Source organism: Vidua chalybeata, chromosome 4, assembly GCF_026979565.1.
Source record: "Vidua chalybeata isolate OUT-0048 chromosome 4, bVidCha1 merged haplotype, whole genome shotgun sequence".
Classification (NCBI taxonomy): domain Eukaryota; kingdom Metazoa; phylum Chordata; class Aves; order Passeriformes; family Viduidae; genus Vidua; species Vidua chalybeata.
The window spans coordinates 1,625,054-1,647,377 of NC_071533.1; the positions used below are offsets into that span (position 1 = coordinate 1,625,054).

The 22,324-nt window shown below is 47.6% G+C and overlaps 1 protein-coding gene across 1 annotated transcript in view; it reads right to left on the reverse strand.

Moving 5' to 3' along the window:
• FRAS1 (Fraser extracellular matrix complex subunit 1) overlaps positions 1-22,036 on the reverse strand; it is a 105,470-nt gene extending 83,434 nt beyond the window's left edge. The window contains exons 1-2 of the mRNA XM_053940472.1: positions 21,958-22,036; positions 19,484-19,515 (exon numbers count right to left, since the gene is read on the reverse strand). Of these exons, the coding sequence (XP_053796447.1) occupies positions 19,484-19,515; positions 21,958-22,036 (111 nt within the window). The remainder of the gene's footprint in view (positions 1-19,483; positions 19,516-21,957) is intronic.
• Between the last annotated feature and the right edge of the window lie 288 nt (positions 22,037-22,324).

The window sequence follows — 22,324 nt, forward strand, 5'->3', positions numbered from 1 at the left end:
GTGCAGTAAATATTGCACTTTAAATCCACCTGACAGCTGTTTAAGTCCTGCTAGGAATACAACCTTCAGGTTCTGGGACCTCAACTACAGCTGGGCCTGCCCTACCCCTGGAAGTGTTCAAAGCCAGGCTGGATGAGGCTTGGAGCAACCTGGTCTAGTGGAATGAGTCCCTGCCCATGGCAGGGGGGTGGAAATGGCTGAGCTTTAGGTCACTGATGTCATTTATGACTGTCTCCTATTTCTAGGAATACACAGAAGTCCTTGCACAAGGGGACGTTGAACAGAGGATGTGCAGTGACAGACGGGTGGGAAGTGGCTGCATTATCACCTTCCAGGACCAACCTGCTAAAACAGCAGCTAAACCCAGTGGGAATTGCAGCCATCCAGCATCCTCTCCTCAAAACAAGCACCAGAGAGCTTCACACTGAGGGGACACTCCTAAAAACAAAGAGGAAAGCAAGCCTGCAACTCTTTTTAACACAGCACACTAAAGATCCTCACCTTCAAGAGGCCAATGAAAGATGCTTGATGAAAACCTCGAGACAGTCAGGGCTCTCCCTGCAAATGCAGATTGCTCCAGGGAAATCCCAAATCCCTCAGCCCACACCAGCTCCCACCAGGCTGAGACACTGAGACAGCCAAGACACACTGTTCTTGGAAATGAGGATGTACAAAGGCAGAAAAAGTTGCTTCACCCCACATTAATCTGCGGAACTTTCCCACCCCACGATGAGGAACAGAGAGAGGCAGAATTTCGGAGCCTAGCTCGGAGCACACTTGACTTGAAAAGAAGCCAACCCATGGATTTTTTTCCCCTACCCTTCCCTGGATGATTAACCTGGGCACCATTCCCACGTCTGCAGACAGAGCACACGGAGACTGAAGTGCCCATGAGCTACGTGCACAAGTCCTGTCGTGTCCACCCCACCCTCCCCACCCCATCGTTTGCACTGGAAAAATAGAGTTTTATACCTAAAGGGAGCTCTCCTCTCAGGGATGAGGATCAGCTACCCCACTGGAGCTTTTGTAGCAAGCTTACCCAGACATTATCACAGCTGCATTTCCACCTTGAGCCTGCAAGCATAAGGAAAACATCATCCAGGATGGATGGTGTTTCCAGCAGGAAAAGGATGGGGTTTCCCTCATGTTGCCATGCTAAAGTGAGCATCTCTGGCTCCGAGAGCAAAAAGGAGGAGAACCTGGGGCAGAAAGCCAGCAGACAGGGCCCCAGGCTCCTTGCTGGACCTCCAAGCTGTGGCCAGGGGAAAGGAAAAGGAGTTGTATTTCCAATAATCCCCTTCAGCCACATCACCCGCTCGGAATCATCAGTACATGGTTCCCACCACATGGCAGGGGATAAGGAAAGATCAGAGACTATCCAAACCCCAGAGCCTGCTGGGAATGTTAATCCAGCCTCCTGCCATGACCCTCAGCAGCCCTGCTATGTGCACTCAGGGCAGAGAACTGAAATCCCCACACCCAGCAAGGGGCTGGCTTGGGAAAACACAAAGTACCTTCAGAAAATCCATGATGGCAGGAGTTATTTCAAAATGCTTCCACTAGAGAGGAGGGAAGCATTCTCCACATCTTCCAACAATGTCCTCCTTTCCTCTCCCTGATATTTTCCCATTTCTTACAGACATCACTCATTACATTCCTAATATTCAGCCCATTTCACAACATTTACCTTTCCCTGCTTGTTTTGGGGGTTGGCTCTTCTAATTGCTGTAACTTCCCAAAACTTCACCAGCTTCACCACTGCGCCACTGTGGCCTTCACCAAATTTTGCCATTGTCACCATCCCATCATTCAAATCTCTTTACAATGTTCAGATTGCAAAGCCTGCTTATCTTTCAGTATTTAAGTTTTTAAACCTTCTCAGAACATAAAGAGACTCTGAAAGGAGATGACATTTTATTGCTGCTTTGAAATACCTCTGAGGAAAAACAGGGTGAAGTATTCCAGTGACCCACCTTTTCTCACAAAAACATTCGCTTCCAAACATTTCAAATCTAACAGTTTGAAGGAAAATCACTTTAGACAAGGGACAATTTCTTCATGGACCAGAATGTAAAGTAGACCCAAGCCTGCCTGTTTTGCTGACCCAAAACCTAAGGACTGCAAGCAATTATTGCTTTCAGTGAAAAGACACAGCAGCCAGTGTGACACTTGAAGAAAATGAAAAGCTCACACACCCTTAGGGTAAGAAATAATATCACATTTTCTCTCCAAAATGTCTCCTGTGGATGCTATGCCCTAATTTTTAGGTGGTCCCATCAAGTCCATCCCAAAGGCTGAGATCTTGATTTGAGCAATGCCAGTGTAATGTAAAACAACCTGAATATTTCAGCTGGACGGGGCTGGCAAGTCCCTTCCTTTCAGATGTCATTTAAATTTTATAGAGAGGCATAAGAGAAGTGATTCATGCAAGATGGAAGTCCTAGGAGGAGCAGCCTGTCACACACAGTACCCATACTTTGTCCACTGCTCCAAGGTAACAGCAAATTACACAAATTCCAAGGAAGGAGAGAGCAGGGAACCTCTCAGGAAAGTGGCAGAAAAGCAGAGCTTTCCACTTCTGTTTTCAGAAAGCTGTTAATGAATGATGGCCACTCCTGCTTGGTGACCTTCACAAAACGAGCTGGCAGTGTCAGCTCTACCCCTGCATGGCCACAGGTCTAAATCACATCGGGATACAAGTGTCCCCTTAAATGGCAATTCCTGCCCAAGAGCCAAACCCCCATGAAATCTTAAGAGGGTGGAGTGATCTTTGCTCTCCCCCAAAGCACTTTGATCAGACAGCCAGGAGCAGCCAAAACCTGTGGTAGTTTTGGCTGCAATATGTCCTTTGTTAGGAATTTTTTCAAGACGAGTACTCAGCACCAATAATTTGCTAGTGTAGCATAACACAACTAGCTTGGTCTCTCCAAAATCTCTGTCTGTAGGAGCCAAGAACATTTGCTACCAACTTGAGAACCCTGGCTGTTCTGTGCACAAGCAGGGTGCCACACCAAAACTAATCCAAGAGGTGTTAGTTCAGAGGGAATTTATAACAGTGAGCAAAACCACCTTCCTCATCAGGAGAAGTGTGTCCCTTCAGAAAAAAACTGAGAGCAAGACTGCAAAAAGGAGTACGAGGAGGTGCTCCACAATAAATTCTTTAAAAGGGACCAGCTAAAGGCAGACAGGTGCCCTTCTGAAGGCCATTTCAGTACCTGCTGCTGGGCAATCCAGAAATAAAGCCACGGTTCCTCACTGCCCAAACACTGCAGTGCAAACAAACCAGCAGAAACCCACCCTTACTCCACCGTTAGATTTTCTTCTCCTCCCAGCAAAACAATTATTCCTGCTGTTGTTCGTCCAGGCAAGGTCTCCTCCCTCTGCATCCGGCTAATGAATCAAAACCAAACCCTGCGCTTAACAAAACCCACGTCTGACCCCACATCAAAGGTGTCCCTTGCCCTGCTTTGATTCTCCTGCAGATAAACAAAATAAAACAAGTCTCTGGTCTCATTTCATCCTCTCCCCCAGGCAAGCTGAACTCCGGTCCTGCTAAGGATGGGCGCACTAGAGATACCCTTGTATAAACATTAGGCTTGTCTCGATTACTCCATCTTTGTGTGTTCAGCATTTCACAGACATATGAGCAAGCACAGGCTTCCTCTCCCCTCTTTCTCTCCTTGCCACTTCATACCTGCTTAAATTCAAGGCAGCCAATCCTTCTATTAGGAGCGGAGTTAAAGCAGGGAAAATGGTGTGTGAAGTGCCTGTTTACATCTCCAGTGACTGAGGGAACCATTATCATCCATCCAGTTGTCACAGGCCTTTGTATCATCTGCTCAGGCCATTAGGATTTAATTCCTTTACACGATCTCCAACAGCCATTTACTTGTAGGAACCTGCAGTTAAGAGCCAGGCACAGCTGCGTGAGCTGGAACGTTCATCACCAGCGCTGTCTGTCAGTGCCAAACTGGCACCTGGAATTCCATCCCAGAGCGCCGGGCCATGGGACAGGGAGAGAAAGTAGAAGCTGCAAGAACATCTCTCCATAAAACCCCGCTGAAAGGGCACTCCCAGCTCTGCAGCAAGCCCTTTATCCCAAGCCAAGCAGCAATTCCTGGGACTCCCAGGCTGCTTTCTCCTGCATCCACGTGCAGCAGCCTCGGCTCGTTACCTCCCTCCAGGCAGAGCTGGGAAAAAACAAGGCAGAGCCAACAGTAAATTCAGTGTTGCCCAAAGCAGCAAAATGTGTTCCAGTGGCTAAGCAGATCCATCAAACCCTGCCAGTCATTGCTCCCCGTGCAATTCCCCCTTCCGGGAAACTCGCCCTGAGCACCAGCACGGGTGTCAAAACCTCATTAGAAACAACTCTTTTTTAATTGCTCTTCATTTCCACGTTTTCCCTAATTAGAGGCGTTTTGGAGCTTCACGTAGACCAAGGCAGGTAAGAGGGATGCAAATTAGGACGAGGTTTACCCAGAAGGCCAGAAAATCTACTGCAGTCTTTTTAAAGGGAGAAAAAAGAAGGCCTGGATCCAAAGCACCCAACTGTCCTGACATGAGATTTTTTTGAATTCCTCCCAAAGGATCCATGATTTATAGGATTTTGGTTTTGTTTTTTTTTTTTTTCACTTTCCATCAGTGCACCACAACATGGCTAAGAAGACTCAAAAAATAATGATTTTTAAAGAAAGAGAAAATGTATTTAACAGACCCCTCAAGGAGAAACAAATAAACTAATTATCCTCAATACATGAAAATGCTTTTCTTGGAAAATACCTTTCCTGAACAAGCGCAACTCACACCAATACAGATAAACCCAAACAACAGGAAGGAAATGGGGTTAAAGAGATGATCATAAACCCAAGATTGCTTCAGGAATGTTCCTTTTCAAGGCATCTACAGAAAAGTATTTCCTGGGCTTGACACAGATCTCACACACAAAATAAATGCCTTGGGAAATAGAAATGTACAGGTATTACCCAGCTGTAAAGTAGCTTTGAATTCCAATTTCCCCTCATTTTAGGTATAAAGCATTCAGAAAAGAAATGCAATAACTAAATGTTTACACATACGGATCTATCAGTCTTTCCTCACCCTGTCCCTGTGGACTGCTGGACTGTCAGAATTGGACATGCTCCTTTAAAAAAAAAATGCAATTAAGACCTTTCCATCACTGTGGCTCCAGGATTATTCTAGGCAGGCCCATTCAAGGTCGTTTGCAATTCGGCTGGGTCTGGACTTGCAGGATTTAATTATTTTTGGTACCCGATTGGCTGCGTGCCCAACTCCCAGTTTGAGGAAAGCCACATCCCTCCTTCCTGAAAAAAAAAAAGCTAACAGAGATCCCATTGATACTGCACTCATCAGCTCTGTAAAACTCCTCAGCATGCATCATCCTGAGCACAAAACACACGTGCACTTCCCAAGCTGCTCCTGAGGAGAAGGGAGCAAGGGAGGGAAGAACAGGCAGCATTTGGTTGTTGTGTTGCTTTTCCTACTGCAAGGAGCAGCTTTAGAGGAATGAGGATTCCCTTTAGCAGAACAGCTTGGAAAGGAAAAGAAAAAGGCATTTTGCAGCGTTTTATGACAAATATAAAAATTCCAGCACTTCTCCTAAGAACATGTGCTGTTCCCACTGATCACAGAGCCTGTGCTGTGTTATCTGATGAAGCCCAAAGGCCAAAATATTTCTCCTCAGCTGCATCTAAACCATGGGGAACCAAAAGCAATTCCTCTGAGCACATACCTGCAGGGCAGTGCAGGGCCAGGCTTCTAGTCCTGGTTTCCTTACAGGAGACTTAAAAATGCCTTTCAAAACCAAAACTGGCTTAATGCCAACATAAAAGCTGGAATATGTTCGCTGCTTGAAATTTACCTTTATTTAAACAGTACAACTTTTTCACTTGCTTCCTACATCAGAAAGAGACAATGGGCAAAGACTGGTATCTTTTTAAGCCCTCCTAAACTACAAGAGAAAGATGACATTTTCAAAAGTCAGCATTTTCCAAAGCAGCTAAGTCAAGCTCCTGAGCCTAAATTTATGCATCAAAGTGTTCAGTGCTCCTTTCCAAAAATCCCGTGTTCAGCTGACGCTTCACAAGTCCTGTGGAGCCACCATACAGCTTAAGCAGCAGAGGAAAGAATCAAACCACAGTCAGCATCCCTAAATCCACAGCCTAGCTTTAGGCTCCTGATCTGGAAAGAGCTACACAAGCCACCTTAAAGCACCTGTCCATAAACAGGGATGTAGGAGAGGATGGAGAGACAGCAGGGAAAATAATTTTTAAAATATTATTTTGAAAGAAAATAATAGTTAAAAAAAGCACTCCCTTGGGTATTAGATCTGTAGTTTCTTTAAAGACAAGGTACTATCCACTTTATTCTTCAGCTAGGCACAGAGTCATACTGAGAGTGCCTGTAGTGGCAAATGTCTAAGACAACACCAACTATCCAATTTCAAACAAAACTTTGTCACTGGCCACCAAAAAGTGCTTTAAAGTAGACGATTGGTTTTTCCTCCTCAGTTAATTCTCCCTGTCTGGAAAAGCTCAGTTGATTTAACTGGCCCTTCAGTCCCTCACCAGGTCCATACCTGGGTTGCTAAGGGTGAAATTACACGTTGCAGATGAATTAATCCCACCGTGGCCCCTGTCACAAACTCTTCCCCTAGAGCAGCCCTCCTTCGTGCCCTGATTCCCAGCCCCAGCGCTGCCATCCCTGGGACTCTGTGCTGAGCAGATTTTCACTTGCTAAGTCAGCAGAGATTTATTCACTTTTCCCTGATCCAGGCTTCTGCCTCCTCTGAGGGAGGCGGGGGAAATGCCAGCACCCCTTTCTGCAGCAGCACACGAGCGCCTGCGATTCGGAGCAGAACGAAACTATACACCCATTACAGGTGACAGCTGGGTGAACTTGCAGTTCTTGGACTTGAAATCAGATAACATTGCTTAGGATGTTATATCAACACGCAGCAGCGCTTAACTTTCAGACTAAAACACAAACCTGCAGCCAAAAAGAGAACCCAGGGCTCCTATAAACCCTGCAGCACATCAGCCCATCAACCACAGTGGCCACAATCAAGTTGATCGTCGGTGCTTCCTCCTCTCCCATTTCCACAAGTGGAAAAGAAATGGCCAAATGCACGTGGTGGCAGAATATCAGGAAGGATTGAGCCTATCAGATAAACCAGGATTTGCTGACTAAGAGGAATCCAGCAAGGCATTAGCAGAAAGTTGTTATTAATTCAAGTTACCGAGGCTTTACCAGATAATAAGTTTAAAAGCTTGTGGTTTAAAATTCTACCATTAAAGCACAAGAGGCAGAAGAAATTGCTTCAGTGGATTTAGACACTGAGGATACTTTTTTTTTAACTTCCCAAAGAGTATTTTCCTTTTCTACCCTCGTCATCCTATCCCATTTCGCATAGATTACAGCCCTGCTTCGGCATTTGTTTAATGAAGTTTACACAACATTAGAGGCACTTGATTTAGCTGCCACAGCCACCATCTGTAATTAATCCTCCCAGGAGCCAGGGCGCTGCACAGCTTGTTCCTGCAGGCTGGGTTTCTAATGTGGAACAAGCTTATGACCTCCATAATTCTGCTCTCCCATCAGTTTTATGCCATCCTAACTCCGAGGCATTCATTTGGCCATTCACCCCCGCTGGTGGAGAACAAGACCCACGGGGAGAGGGTGTAAATCAGCTGGATGTTACCAGCAGGTGGGAAGGACGCCTTTCCCTCCTTCCTTTCCCTCCTTTCTTTCCCTTTTCCCAGAGCAAGGAATAAAGCAGCACACAGCGATTTGGCCATTTCTGTGTATATTGCTCTTATTCAGCAAGAGTTACGTGCAAGCAAGACACACCTTTTAATTCTGGGGCAGGAGTGGGCTTTACCTTCTACTCACAGACAAGGAGTATCAGTGGAGCAAGACAGAATTCCCTCAGCCTCCCCTTTGGTGTAACGTGAAAAGGCAGGTGAGGTGAGCGCTGTACCTTCCCCACAACGCTGTCCCTGCTCCGCTGCACTTCCACAGATCCCACCCCAAAACTGCCTGGTTTGTAATGCAAGGGGGCCTGTGCTGCTTGACTCTGCTAAGGAATAAATGAATTCTTAACTCTGGTCCAAAACGCAAGAGTAACTTTCAGGGAGGAAAAAAAGCCGGCCATGATTTAAAGATTTCTAGTGATACAGAATAATTCACAGCACACGTCAGGAAACGGTTCCAATGATTTCCGATCTCCACAGTAAAAGTCTACCTAGTTCCTAAGCTGAATTTATCTAGCTTTCATTTTCTGTCTCCTCCATTCTCTTATGGGTAGAAGAGGTTTTATTTATAATAATTTCTGTTCCCTCTGTAGCATTCTACAAATTACCCCTTAACTTTCCCTTTGAGAACTGGTGCAGACAGAGCTCAAGTCCTTTGTAATGAGGAATCATGACCCTCTTCTGGACCCCCTCCATCCTTGTGCATCCCCCCCCCCCCCCCCACATGTCAACACAAATGAACAGTGAAAAATCAGATTAACGTTCCTCCAGCTGTGACAGCAATGCCAAATACCCAGCTCATGCAACTCTGCTCCCCCTGAATTGTAAGCCCCTGATACTCACAGAGGAATTTTATCACGCCTTAACACTCAAGTCTTAACACACCAGGAGCCCCCAAAAGGTTTTACAGAATCACAGAACCATGGAATCCCTTAGGGTGGAAAAGACCTTCAGGATCATGGAGTCCAACCATCAACCCAGCACTGCCAAGGCCACCACTAACCCATGGCCCCAGGTGCCACATCCACATGGTTTTTAAACCCCTCCAGGATGGGCACCCCACCGCTGCACTGGGCAGGTTGCCACCATGACTGGCCACTGTTTCACTAAAGAAATTTTCCCTAAAATTCAACGGAAACACCCCCCTGGTACAACTTGAGGCCATTGACTCTTGTCCTGTCACTCTGACCCCCTGTCAGGAAGCTGAGCTCCCTCAGCTGCTCCTTACCAGACCTGTGCTCCAGATCCATTCTGTTCCCTGGACATGCCCCAGCCCCTCTGTGTCTTCCTTGGAGCCAGGAGCCCAAAATTGTCCCCAAGGGTGCAAGGTGGGGCCTCGCCAGCAGCCAGCACACAGGGACAGTCACTGCCCTGGTCCTGCTGGCCACACCATTTCCAGTAAAAGCCAAGATGTTTGTATCCTCTACTCAGATGTAATATATCATAATGTGGTTTGTTTTTTTTTTTTGTAAATAATACTGATGTGTAGCTCTTTTCCCCCCTTTCAGAAAGCCTGGAGACCCCCCTCTAATTCACCCCTGCCTGCAGCCAGTTATTTGGGACCAGCAACAAAACCACCACCGGCCCTGGCCTCTGGGGCAAGATGAGAAGGAATGAATGCTTTTGCGGTAGGTTCCGCAGCTAAGCTGTTATGCGTGCCCAAAGGACTCATGTGCAAACATGTTTAGTGACTCCACGCCATAAATCACTGCTTCCCAAAGCAAATCCAGCCTTGTATTTGTTTTGTGCACAAAGCTCGTTGAGACAGACAACGAGGAGCAAGCCCCGAGCTTCTGAACCTCTCCACAGAGGGTTCCCTTAAACAAATGAGGTTTCCTCTCCTTGGGGATGGGACACATCCTGCTCTGAGGAAATTAGGATGGGTACAGATCCAAGACACATCAGAAGGGCTTTTTTCTCTCCCAGATACCTTCACCTACAACCCCAGTAAAGGTGACAGGTTTATCAGAGCTGGCCTAAATGCTGAAACAAAAACTTTCAATAAAATCTGTTTTGAAAACAAACCAACCCCTTGATGCACAGCCTTTTCTGCTTGATAAATTCTGCAGGACTTTTCTGCAGTTTCTTTTTTTTTAATGCTATTCCAAAGAACTACCCAAAATACTGCCTTTACCAACAGCCACTCTTCAGATGTGGTGTGCACAAAATGAACAGCAAAACAGCTGGCAGAAAGCAAACCTCCAGCAAACCCGAGGGCACAGAAATACAATCAACCACTGCTTAGTTCAGCTTCCAAGTTGCTTTCTTTTTTTTTTTTTTAAGGGTACACACACCTTGCCCAAAGCTGGATACAGGAGGTGCACACCTGCTTTTAACACTTCAAAGGGTCAGGGTGGGTGCCCCTTGCTGATCTTCTCCTACAGGCCTTAAACTCTGAATGTGCAAAGTCCACAGGAAAGGATTTTTGTTTCCCTAGGTCTGTAAAAAATGAGATGAAATTGGAAACAGGCTACTATAAGTGCAGCTATTTAAAAGTACAATGCAAAAAAAAAAATAAAATGCCTGCAGGAACTTTTATTTATTCATATACATGCTCACATTGAAATGCCAGGGAAAACACTAGGAAAAGGAACTTCCCTATAGAAAAAACCCTTGTCACTGATAAAATTTAAAATTTACTCTCTGTGTAAAGGATACCAAAAGACTCCTGCACACCAGTCCCACTGCACTGCTCTCATTTCGAGGTCCCCATATGGACAACACGGTCAACAAAGCAGCATTTTAGCATTTGGAACACAAGGAGGCCAAAAGCTCATCAGAAAATCCTCTGGAATTCTGTGTAAAGTGGTGATTAGGAAAAAGGGGAAATGAGGGGAGGCAAGAGAGAAATGCAGTTTTGTTTAGATTCCTATAATACCATTTTCCAACTCATTCAGACACATCAGGATCATCTCCTTCCCAGTGACCAAACTGACTGTGCAAAGAGAAAAATAAACCCCAGTCAAGGACCTCGTTTGACTTCTCAGCAGCCACAGCAAGTGCCTTGCCAGGAAACAGAGACACGAACACAAAGCACAGCCGGGAGCTGCTCCCAGGGAAGCCAGAGGCAAAGCACGGATGGATTTCCAGCACTCCGAGTGCTTGGGAAGGCAAGGATAATCTTCTTTGACTGGAGCAAGAGTAACCCCGCTGAAACTACTGCAGGAGCACACACAGAGCACAAACCACAGCCCTTCCTGCACAACTCAGTCACGAGAGCATCACCTGGACACTGTACCCACACCCAGGACACCAGAATGGGTGCAGCAAAGACCTTGCCAAGCCCCCAACACCTCTGGTATTCCAGCCTGGACTGCAGCCTCTGGATGCCAGAGCACGCTGCTCCTCACAAAAGTGGTTCAGAAGCACAAGAAGCACACAGGGCACTGCATTCCCAACCAGGGCATCTGAGCAGTAGGATGTCTAAATGCAGCCATGTGAAAGGAATCTCCATCCCACCTTTAACACATTCCCCAAAGCCAGCTTCCTCTCTAAACTTCCAGATCCAATGCCAAGTCATTTATGTGTGTAGTTCGGAGCTTGGCTCACAAGAGCCAAAACTTCATATGTAGGGCCAAGACAAGGTACGAAAAAGAGACAGGGCAGCAGCTGGGCATGCTGCAAATCCCTTAAGGGAAGTGAGAAGGCAAATCCATGCTCTGTCTGGAAAACACCAACTGGCAAGGCCGTGGCCAGCCTGCAGCCCTGCTTCATGAAATGAGCTCAGTGCCTGGAAGGCCGACTGCCAGCGCCAGGGTCAAGTGCTCAGCTGGGAAAGTGCCCAGCTCCACCGACATCAAAGCAGCTGCAGCACTCACAGCAGCTCAGGACTCGGGAGCGCAGGAATGCGGGCTCCCCAGATAGAAACGTGTTTCCATAAGCCTCACCTCCAGCTTCTCTGCAAGGCTGTGAGCTGGCAGGGCTGCAAACCCCACCTAAATCGCTCGGGCACCGCTTCCCAGAGACTGAAAGGTGAAGCAGGGGAACAGCTCTCCCTGCCAGCACAGGCGGATACTTCTCATTTTTCTGGCCTGCCAACACTCCTCACACAACCCCGCTCTGTCACCCCACACAGATGCTGCTGTCAACACCACCTCAGGGTGGTTTCCCAGTAGGAATCCCAACAAATCACAGCTTTGCTGCTTCCACTTGGTCACAGCCAAGGGTCTGGGTGCCAGCTGAAAGGTGGCTCTGCTGTTTCAGGTGCCATCGCTGCCCGATGTGGCTTCCACGGCAGAAAAGCACAGCAGTGACACTTAGGGCAGCCCAGTGACACTGAATATCTAAAGCCTTTAAAACATTAGTGGAACCATCTAAAGGGAGAAAGGCTCAATTACCAAGGTTATTTTTTCAGAGGTTGTTGCACAAGATGTGATGGATTTCACCAGATGCTCTCATCATTTCTACTGCAGTGCTTGATAAAATAGCATCTATAAATACACTAAAAACCCAATGAATTACAGAAGCATTAAATGACTTCAGTAAGGTTAGAAATACACTGCCACCATGCAGAATGCACTAAAAATATTGAGTGTAGAGACCTCACAGCACCTTTTACATAGCCCTACAGCTGATTTTAACAAGGAGGTTACTTACTGAGGCTGCCAGATGAGGAATTATCATCTCCTCGCTCTGAACATGTGGATTTAGCAGCTATTTGTAGAGGCTAATGAAGGCATCTGTATAAACAGGATGCTGAGGAGAAGATTTGACCTTGAAGATCAGATCAGGTAGATCTGCAGAACAAAATGCCTGTTCCCACCCTGGACTAAAAGGAGGGAAACGATCACATATGAATGAACTGCAGGCTCTCTGTGCTAGATTTCAATCCTGCATTTTCTTCACAAAGCCACAGGCTCAAAAACATCAAGCACTGCTTGCTGATACCCTGCTGATAAGCAGCGAAAGCCCAGCAAAAATATTTTGTTTAGAAAGCATCATTCCCAGTTAATTTTTGCTACTAATACTTCCTGTTTTAATGAGGGAAATCAGCATCACCATAATAACGCACAAACTGGTGATGAGAGGGCTTCATGTCACCTATCAGTGCCTCTGGCAGCTTGGACACACCAGGTGCCCACAGCCAGCTCTGACCAGGCAGAAATGCCATCCAAGGGACAACACAGGATGCTGAGCCCAGCAGGAAAAGCAGCTGAACTGCACAGCTCCCTCCTAGGCTGCAAAGTATCATGGATGATGCCTTTTCCTAGAGGCTTGCCTCTGATCTCACAGATATTTCTCTGCCCGCAGCAAGAAGGAGAACTGACAGTCTTACATCTTGTGAGCTTAGATCTTCCCCCACAAAATGAGGTCAGAGGAGAAGGAAGGATCTATGGTAACTCCAGCACACTCCTCTCCAACGAGTGAAGCCTTTCCACTCTTCTAAAGCCAGCAAATCCTTCTGAAACCCCCTGCAAAGGATCCTGTGTCTAGAGAAACTCTGTGGTGCACAGCAGGATGTACACAGGGTGGTTAAAGCCACATCATCTCCCAAAAGAAACAGCAGGAGCACTGTTGAATTAATTCACTCTGCTCAGAAACAGACAGAAAAGGAGCCCCCAACATTACAGAGGTAAATGACTTTAAAATCCATTCTACTTTTACCATGCTGATGGGTCTCAGCTATCCTGTGTCATCACAAATACACCTGTTAATCACACACCACACATCCATAGGATCCCTCCCTGGATTGCTTTCAAGCCTCCAAAAAATCTCTTAGGAAGTAAAATTACAGCATGAAAAAAAAAAACCCAGAAAAAAAAATACTGCAAAACACTACCCTGCAGTCATGGCCAGACTTCTCTTAGGTAACAAGGCTTAAAGCCTAAATTCTGGGACAAATTCTCCTCAATTTTTAATCAACTGTATCTCAATTGGTTCCATTTTATCTAATATGAAGTTTCCCAATGTCTTTGGAAGTAACATATTCGACTTTGCTTTTGTCCTAAGGATTTCATTAAAATTTAAACAGGTTTTCATTAAGTTTATTGTTACATTGAGGGAATTTTTGTTTTAAATAAAACATGCAAAAGAAGTCTAAGAATTACCCTTTATGTCACTCAATGGAAGCACATAATTCGTTTTTGGTTTGGAAGATTTCCATTTAACAGCAGACTGAGGCACTTTTATGGTTCCCTTTCCATAACCACGGTGGTCTCACAGTTTCACTGAGAAATCAAGACAGAAAGGAGTAGATGCAATTTTAAAGTGCCTCCAATTTAAAACCAAACCCAGGTTTTCAAAATTGAGCACTTTTAGAATTCTGATTTTTTAAAATAACAACGAAAAATTAACCCACGGGAACAAAAGCGTAGCAAGTTATTTCTACTCTGCAACACTGAGAATTCCTTAGGCACTCAAGAAAATCAGTTTTTTTACATACGTAGAAGAATCTATAAAACTGCAAAAAAAAAAAAAAAAGTGGGAAAGAAATTGCTAACAAGTTCACTCATGTTTTCCCCTGAAACCACTTTTCCAGGCTCAACGCATAAAAGGATTTACAGCATCCACTAACTCAGAACTGTCTCTTGGCATGTCAGTAATGACAACTGTCTCCAGCAGCAGAAGCTTTCCATAATTAAACAACCAACCCTGTGTTTCCCCTGAAAATATAAATAGCCATGAACCACAGACACCTGATGTATGGCATCTCAGTCTCCAGCTGGCTGAGCACCCAAAAGGAATTAATCCCACGTGACCATGACCAAATCTATTCAAGCAGGACAACAGGTGAATTCCCAGGAAAGGAAAAGTTCAAGGTTTTCTGGGAGCCATTCTGTTAGAAACAAGATCTCTGGTTTGATCACTAAAGGGTTCAAAGTTTCTTATCTTTGCCATCTTTCAGCTCATGGTGACGTCCCCAAAAACTTATTATACTTAAACTAAAACTTCCCAGTTTTCAGCCTGCAAGAAGCTTCATTTTGATCTCCATAAAACACATGCAAAGCAGGTTAGGAAACTAATTTTTTTTCGAGTAACGAAACATCTGGCTTAAAATTATTCAAATTAATCCGGGAAGAAGTCATGTTCAGGATTTATCTTTTGAGGGAGAGGATTTTTTTCCCCTGGCTGATCCTCAGAAACACAGAGCCTAGGACTCTCCTTTAGCTGCAGCATGGCAGCTGGTAATATAAAGATCCTTTGGATGCTGAGCTCCCAGGGTTAGTGAGAGGATTCATTACAGAACGACTCTGGAGTAGATACAATGATTACAAAATCGAGTGTTTTATCCTAACGGGTCTCCTTAATCTACGGCTCAGCAATAAACCACAGCACGAGGAGAATTACAGCAGCCTTCCCAAGCAGGACTGCTGCCTGCATTCCCACTGGAAGCTATCCAGTGTGCCTGGCAGAAATATTGGCATCCTGGCATCACAAACTTCAGAGCACCGCGTGGCTCCTGACAGCCCCTCCCCAGGCTGACATAAAATCAATGCAGCCAGCTGGGAAAAGCTTCAGATTTGGGAGTTTTTGTCTTCCTGAAAGTGCCAAGGAGTACCTTGGGTGAATTCAGTGGTTAAAATGGCAACAATTGCAGACGTAATGTTAGCTGAAAAAGCACAGGGAATGATTTCTCCTGGACAACATTGAACAAACTAACTATAAAGGCATTTTTGATGGGAATTATTCAAGGGGGAGGGAAAAAGGAACACCATGAAACCAGCCTAGAGATGAGAGATTCCACATGGGACTGCTGTCCAGACACAGCAGTCCAATTTTGCCTAAGGTTTACAATTTCAAAAGCCTGAGAGGACATTCAGTTCCTTTTAACTTCTTCACCCCAGATGTTCATTTTGGCATCCAAGTGGGGATCCACTTTCCTCAGTCACCTTGCAAAACCCTTAAGCTCCTTGGAGGTCACTGAAAATGTACAGCAAAGTCGTAAAATTTATCTTATCAATTAATTAGGCATTGAAACCTTCCTCTAAAGAGAAAATGCAAATGGGAATCCTGACCAAGGAAGCTCACTGGCATGGCAAATGTGGAACAGGGCAGGTCTTGTAAAGACCCTGATCTCCAAATAAAGCTGATGCCAAAGGACCTCCCACAACAGAGTGAGGATTAAGGCATGAGTTTTTCACCAGCAGGATGGAGAAGAAAGGCATCTGGAGAAGAACATCATAGCCAGAAGACACTCACAGCTCCAAGGAGAACAGCCCAGAGTCTCAGATTCAAGCTCAAAAGCCCCACAACTCCCAGAATTCTCTTGTAGTTTATGAATTTCTCCAGGGTTATGAACTTCTCCTATCCAAAGCAAAGAGGAGCTGTTTTAAAACCCCTTCTGCAAAAAGCCCTGCCTGTACCTGACTGTTTAGGATGAGAACACCATGGATTCCAACACAGGAAAGGCTGCTCAAGGTGCACGGACACCTGAAGAGGGGCACAACTTCACTGCTGGGCTCTGGACTGCTGGAATACGAGACCCAGAAAGGAAAAAAAAAGAAAAAAAAAGAAGGAAAAAGAACAATTTCTGAGCAGTGAATGTACTGTGAAAAAACACAGACACGTGCACATGCACGGAGGGGTTGGAGAGGAGGGAAGGGGATGATAAATTCCACGCATCTGCAGCCCGCTGTGAAATACCTGGCGAGATAAATCACCTCAGGGTGAGCAGAGACATTGGCTGGGCGCTCCGCTGGCAGCCGGGGAAGTGTGCTCGGTGCAGTGCCTCATCCCTGCCTAGACACAATCCATGGAATGGGATGTGCCTCTCCCGGTGCCACTGCTGCTCCCAGACACTGGGGCTGTGAATCGGAGCCCCTGCCCAGCTCAGGGGGAACTGAGAGATGCTGCTTCTGCATGAGGGTGCATTTGCTTCGGCAAAAAGGTGACATTTAGAACCACTGAGGTAAAAAAGAAAAATTATTTTGTATTAAAATGTCTTCCTCTGTCCCCTTCATTTGCTGATGAAGGGACAAAAACTCACTTTGTCCTCAGGAGAAAACTCTTACATCTAAGGTTCTTTTACCTGATACCATGAAATAAAGAGCCTATCCCCCATCCCTCTGTATTTCACTGCTGTTTTCGAGGAATACAAAGAAGGAACACACATGCAGCACACGCTTGATTCAAAGATCACTTTTATTTTTGATCCTCAGTTGATCCCAGCTTCCTGAAACCCACAAGCAAATGAGATTTGGTCCATGAGAAGCACTGCATTACTGTATTAATAAATCTTAACTGCAAGACATTCATGTACATCCAGAGGATGCAGCCCCAGGCTAAGTAGTGGCATTGAAATCACATCATTTAAAAATATCTTGACCATTGTAAGAGTTAACAAGCAAACCTTTCAACTGAAATATTCAATTCTGATCTCATTTTTCAGTAGTAACTTCTTACCTTTCTAATGAAATTACAATGAAGCCCATTTTCCAATGCTAATTTGACATATTCCCTAACCAGAAATGCTTTGCACTTGCTAACATTTATTTTAAAAGTCACTGAATTTATTCAGAGTAGAAGCTCTCTGGAATGGGAAATTTGAAATTGGGGGGGGGGGGGGGGAAAGACCCCCAGAATTTATTTATTACCTTTCCACTCTCATTTCTGTCCAGCACAAACTACTGATGGAAATAGAAATCTGATTTACAAAACATAAAATCAGGATTTCTTTAAGCTTCTGACAACAAAATGCACACAGATGTTTCAAAAGGAAAGAAGGGAAGCAAAATTTTTGGTGGAAGCACAAGTACACTACCATTTACTATGAATTAAGCTAGGGCTTTTTATTCTGTTCACAATTTTCGACCCAAAGACTAAAAAACATTTTCTTTTAAAAAATGCTTCTTTAGTGCTTTACGGTGTTAAAACCAAGCAGCCCATTTGTGTCTCAGGAAACTTCCAGAACAATCTAGCCCAGAAATGCATCCTCAGGTGCACTACTAGCAGCTAGTGCCACAGACCATGTCCGTGTTTTAAAGAGGACAAAATGGAAATGGATGTTGCTCAGCTGGACTTGTCCTTCCGTGCTTCAGCCTCCACCAGACACAAAGTCACTTTTCAAGTCACACTCACCATTTAAACCACCTCAAGGTGCTTTGAACCCCGTCCTTCCCCTCATCTTGGCAGGGGCCAGCTGGCAGAAAGGCTGGCAGAAAGACACCAGCTTTTTGGATTTGCTCCACACCTCCCACACACCCTGACTTACAGAGCGACGCGAGTGTGTCTCCTCATGGCCTGCAGCTAAGAAAAAATAACGTGGATTTTCCTCTTTCTAAGTAAAGGGAGCTGAAAGCTCACTGACAGGAGAAGCCAGAGGGAGGAACACCAAGCAGCTCAGCTGGGAATCACACTCGGGGGAGGTGCTTTCCCTCAGAGCAAAGCCACAAACGCGAGCAGACCCTGGACATACGAGTAGCTAAGTCAGTCAAGCAAGAGGCATGACTTGTGCAGCCTTAACAATTCCAGCAGCCCTGCAGTGCCCGCACCGCTGCACTTCAAGGTTTGATTTATGCACCAAGGGTTTTCCAGGTGACTTCAGAGACTCCTGCAGCAAACAGTGTTCCTACAATAACCCAGGAGCAGCTCACCTACAGCCACTTCCACATGGAACCACGCAGTGGCTTGGGAGGCACTCAAAGCCCATCCAGTGCCACCCCTGCCATGGGCAGGGACACCTCCCCCAATTCCAGGTTGCTCCAAGCTCCTGGCCTTGGACACTTCCAGGGATCCAGGGGAAACCACAGCCTCTGCGGGCAGCCTGTGCCAGGGTCTCACCCTCTCACAGCCAAGAATTCCTCTCCAATATCCAATCTGAACCTACCCTCTCTGCTGGTTTGAATCCATTCCCCTTTGTCCTGTCACCCCATCCCTTTGAAACGGCCTCTCTCCTTCTTTCTTTTATGTTCCCTTCAGGTAAGGGTCACCCCAAGGCTTCTTCTCTCCAATCCCAACTCTCTCAGCCTCACCCCATGGAAGAGGTGCTCCATCCCTCTAATCATCCTGACCTCTTCCGCATGGAACAGGGAGAAAAACCCTGATTAGCAGGAAACACTGAAAGGAAACAGTGTTCCCAACTATCGTTTAAAATGCAATAAAAAGTCGCTGCAGGTTTCTATTGGGGGCTGCCAGGCCCCTCCACAGTGCATCATTAAGAGGGGCAAACACATTTAGAAGCATTCCAGAGACACAAAGTAGCTCAGGCACCTCCTCTTAGCCCAGAGTACCAGAGCAAGGCAGACAAGTGTAAACCCAGCAAAACACTGTTCATGAATACTTAAGAACTGTGATTCTTGTACCGAGTCACTCACGGATTACATTTCTAGAGACACCAGAAAAGAAAATGTGTTGGGTTTATAAGGATCAGTCAGGGTACACCAGACTCACCGTGACCAGCTGAGGGGAAAAAGTGTTAAGCTGTCATCATAAATAGCTCATTAACTCAGGGAAAGAAGCACAGAACATATCCTGGCACTGCACTGATGTTTTACAAAGCACCGGCTCCATCCTGCCTGGGACTGCACATCTGTGGCTCCCAGCACCCTGGAAACCCCTCACATCTCTTCACCCAGTTAGACTGGCTGGGTCCAAAGGCCCAGGGAGAATCCCCAACCTCTCCAAGGAGAGGGGTGTGTGTTGTCCAGCGGACTGGAAGCTGCCAGACCTGTGACCTGCACCCCAGCCACAGGGGTGACAAGAAGCAGGAACTGGAGTCAAGTTGAACAGCACCCTCTCCAACCCTTCCCCAGCACAACATGCTCAAGCTCACCTACCTCAAATAAGAAGCCATGGTAGACACAGGCACCTGAGGGACCAAAACGAAAATAAATAAGGTTAGAAGTGAGTAACAGCAGCAGTACATCCCCCAGTGCACCTGCTCTGAACTGGGCAGCCAGAAAAAAAAAAATGCAGTTTTGGGGCAGCTGGGCAACCTCTGGATAAGGGACAGGACCTCTGGCACAGGCGGGCTCAAAAAGGCAGGGACGAAATAGGGGACCTGCCAAAATAACAACGGGAAAAGCCAGTGGGAACCCCCACTCCTAAATCACTCCTGCAAGGACAACAGGACAGGCTCACAGGGCTCCTCCTGCTTCAGCTTCCCTGGCCCTGCTGGCTGAGAGAAAGCTTCTCCCAGCCAGGGGCAGGGGCACACCCAAGCACACCTGACATATTCCACCCCAATAATGAAATAAAAGCTTAGGAAGTAAAGCCATGAATAAGCTGAATGACAGCTCTTCTATCGATTTTCTGGGAAATGGTCGCTGTGGAGCAGCTACACATGAGCTGTCTCTCCCAAAAGCGTGAGGAGAATGCGCAATCCAAAACAACCCAAGGAACTCCAAGATGAAAGGGAAAGTGCGGGAAAGGCTGCCTCGAGGGACCACCCAGGAAAGACAGAATTTCCCTGTCAAAGACTGGAATTTCCTGAGAAATGCAGATTAGACCAATCTGTACAGAAAACCTGGGAGCTACGCTTCTTGGAATCAGAAGCTCCTCCTTTGAGCTCGTCTTCAGCTCAGCTGCAAGTGGCTGTGGAGGCACCACTGGGAATTCTCTTCCCTTGACAAGAAGATGAGCCACAGGAGCCCAGCCACACTTCTTTCAAATTCAGCAAATATATTCTCTTGCCAAAAGAACAGCTAATCTCAAGGTTCATCATCCAGCTCCACCTCAAAGTTCAGTGCAAAACACAAGGTCACACATTATTGGTCACACAAAAAGTTTGGCGGGGGGGGGGGGGTGGAACGTGGAACCCCAAAAATTTAGTATCAGTCAGTTAAGACCAGCACAACCCATCTGTTTTACCCCTCCAGGGCTGGCTGCCTTTTCTTTTTAGCTCACTGACAGCTACAGTTGCTTAAAATACCAGCGTGCTCATCCCCTCCGGGGCCAGAGCAGGGAATAGGGACCATGTAGGACTAGAAAGCAAACTCACAAAAGTCTGATCCTTCTCCCCCACGGAGGGCAAAGACACATTTCCCTCCTTTACAAGTTACCTAGGGAGACTAAGATACAACCCAGCTTCACAGGACTTAGAGAATCCTTAGTTACAAATAAATTTTACTTTTGTCCCCAGTTATGGGTGAGCCAAACACACTACACACATGTTAATTAAGGTCGCTATGCAGCAGTGCCCGGATTTTCCATTAAACTCCAAGCCCCGGGTGTGATCAACACCTGTTGCAAAGCACACTTGAAAAGCATTCTGCAAATTAGGACTTTCACATACTGAAGCACCTAAAGAAGAAACCCCCAGACTTATTGCTGCGGTACTTTTGTGGGGGACATCTTGGATGTAATGTAATTTTCTGGTTTCAGAGCTTCTGTTTTTGGTAAAAGCGAAGTCTGTCGGAGTGCTACCCAACGAGTTAATAACCCAAACCCACACCTAGCAGCGCCTCAGCTCGCACGCGTATCGCTGATTTTAACTGCTGCTATTCCCTAACGCCAAAGGGGAATCACGGTGGGAACAGGACTCGGGGAGAGTGCCACTTCAGAAACCAACCACCTACAGCCAGAGGAGACAAGCTGGAAAACAACCTAAGAGCACGAAGGCAGCCAACCCTCACTCCCAAACTCCAAACACCAGCAGCGTGCCTGCCTGGCAGCATCGCGCAGCCTTGCGCTGGCCACAAGCCCGCCCAGCACACCGAGACAAACCCTGGCGTGCCTCCCCGAGCGCTCCCACCGCGACATCCGAGCTGGCTTCCAGCCGCCTCCTCCCAAGGCAAGGAGCAGGGGACGGCTGCTGCCGGCTCCCCTCGCGCTTCCCAGGCACTGAGCAGCTCCCAGCGCCGCATTCCCGAGCGCTCCCCGCCCGCGGGGTGCGTGAGGGCTGCGGCTGGCGCTGCCCGGCCCGGCCCCTCAGCGCGGGCACGGGCTGCGGGCTCGCACAACTCCAGCCCCACACGCCTCGCTGGGGCAGCACCCCCTCACCTGGGCACGGCCAAGCGCCGCCGCCTTCCCGCCCGGCGTGAGGGGCAGCCCGGCGATGCCCGGAGCGGGACACGCGCTCCTCCACGCCCGCGAAGAGCCGGGCACGGCTTCGCCCCGGTGCCCCTCACCTCGCCTGTGGAGAAGCCGCCAAAATGGCGGGGGGCGGAGGCGGACCCCCGCCCGGGCCGGGAGCGCGACGAGGGAGGCAGAACCGTCCCGTACCCCAGGGGAAAAGGCGCCTCGGAGCCGGCTTTCCCCTCAGGGATCCCGCTGCCCGCGGGACGGGGAGGCGCCCGGCGCGGCGACTCACCTGAGGCGGCATCGGCCAGCGCGGCGCGGAGCAGCAGCAGCAGCAGCACGGTGGCCCCGGCGGCGCTCGGGGCGCCCATGGCCCCTGGCGGCGAGCAGCGAGCGGCGAGCAGCTCGCCGGGCCCGCGGCAGGTGCCGGGGCAGCGCCTCGGCCCCCGCCCCGCCGCCAAACTTCGCCCGCAGACAAAGGGGCAGCTCCGCGCCGCAGCCCGCCCGCCCCCCGCCCCGCCCCGGGCAGCGCTGCGCCCTCCTTCCTCCCGGCACCGGAGCCTCTCCTCCTCCTCCTCCTTCTCCCCCTCCTACTCCCCGGCACCTTGCGCCGTGGGGTCAGAGGATTCTGGATTCTCCTCCTTCCCCCCGCCGGCTAG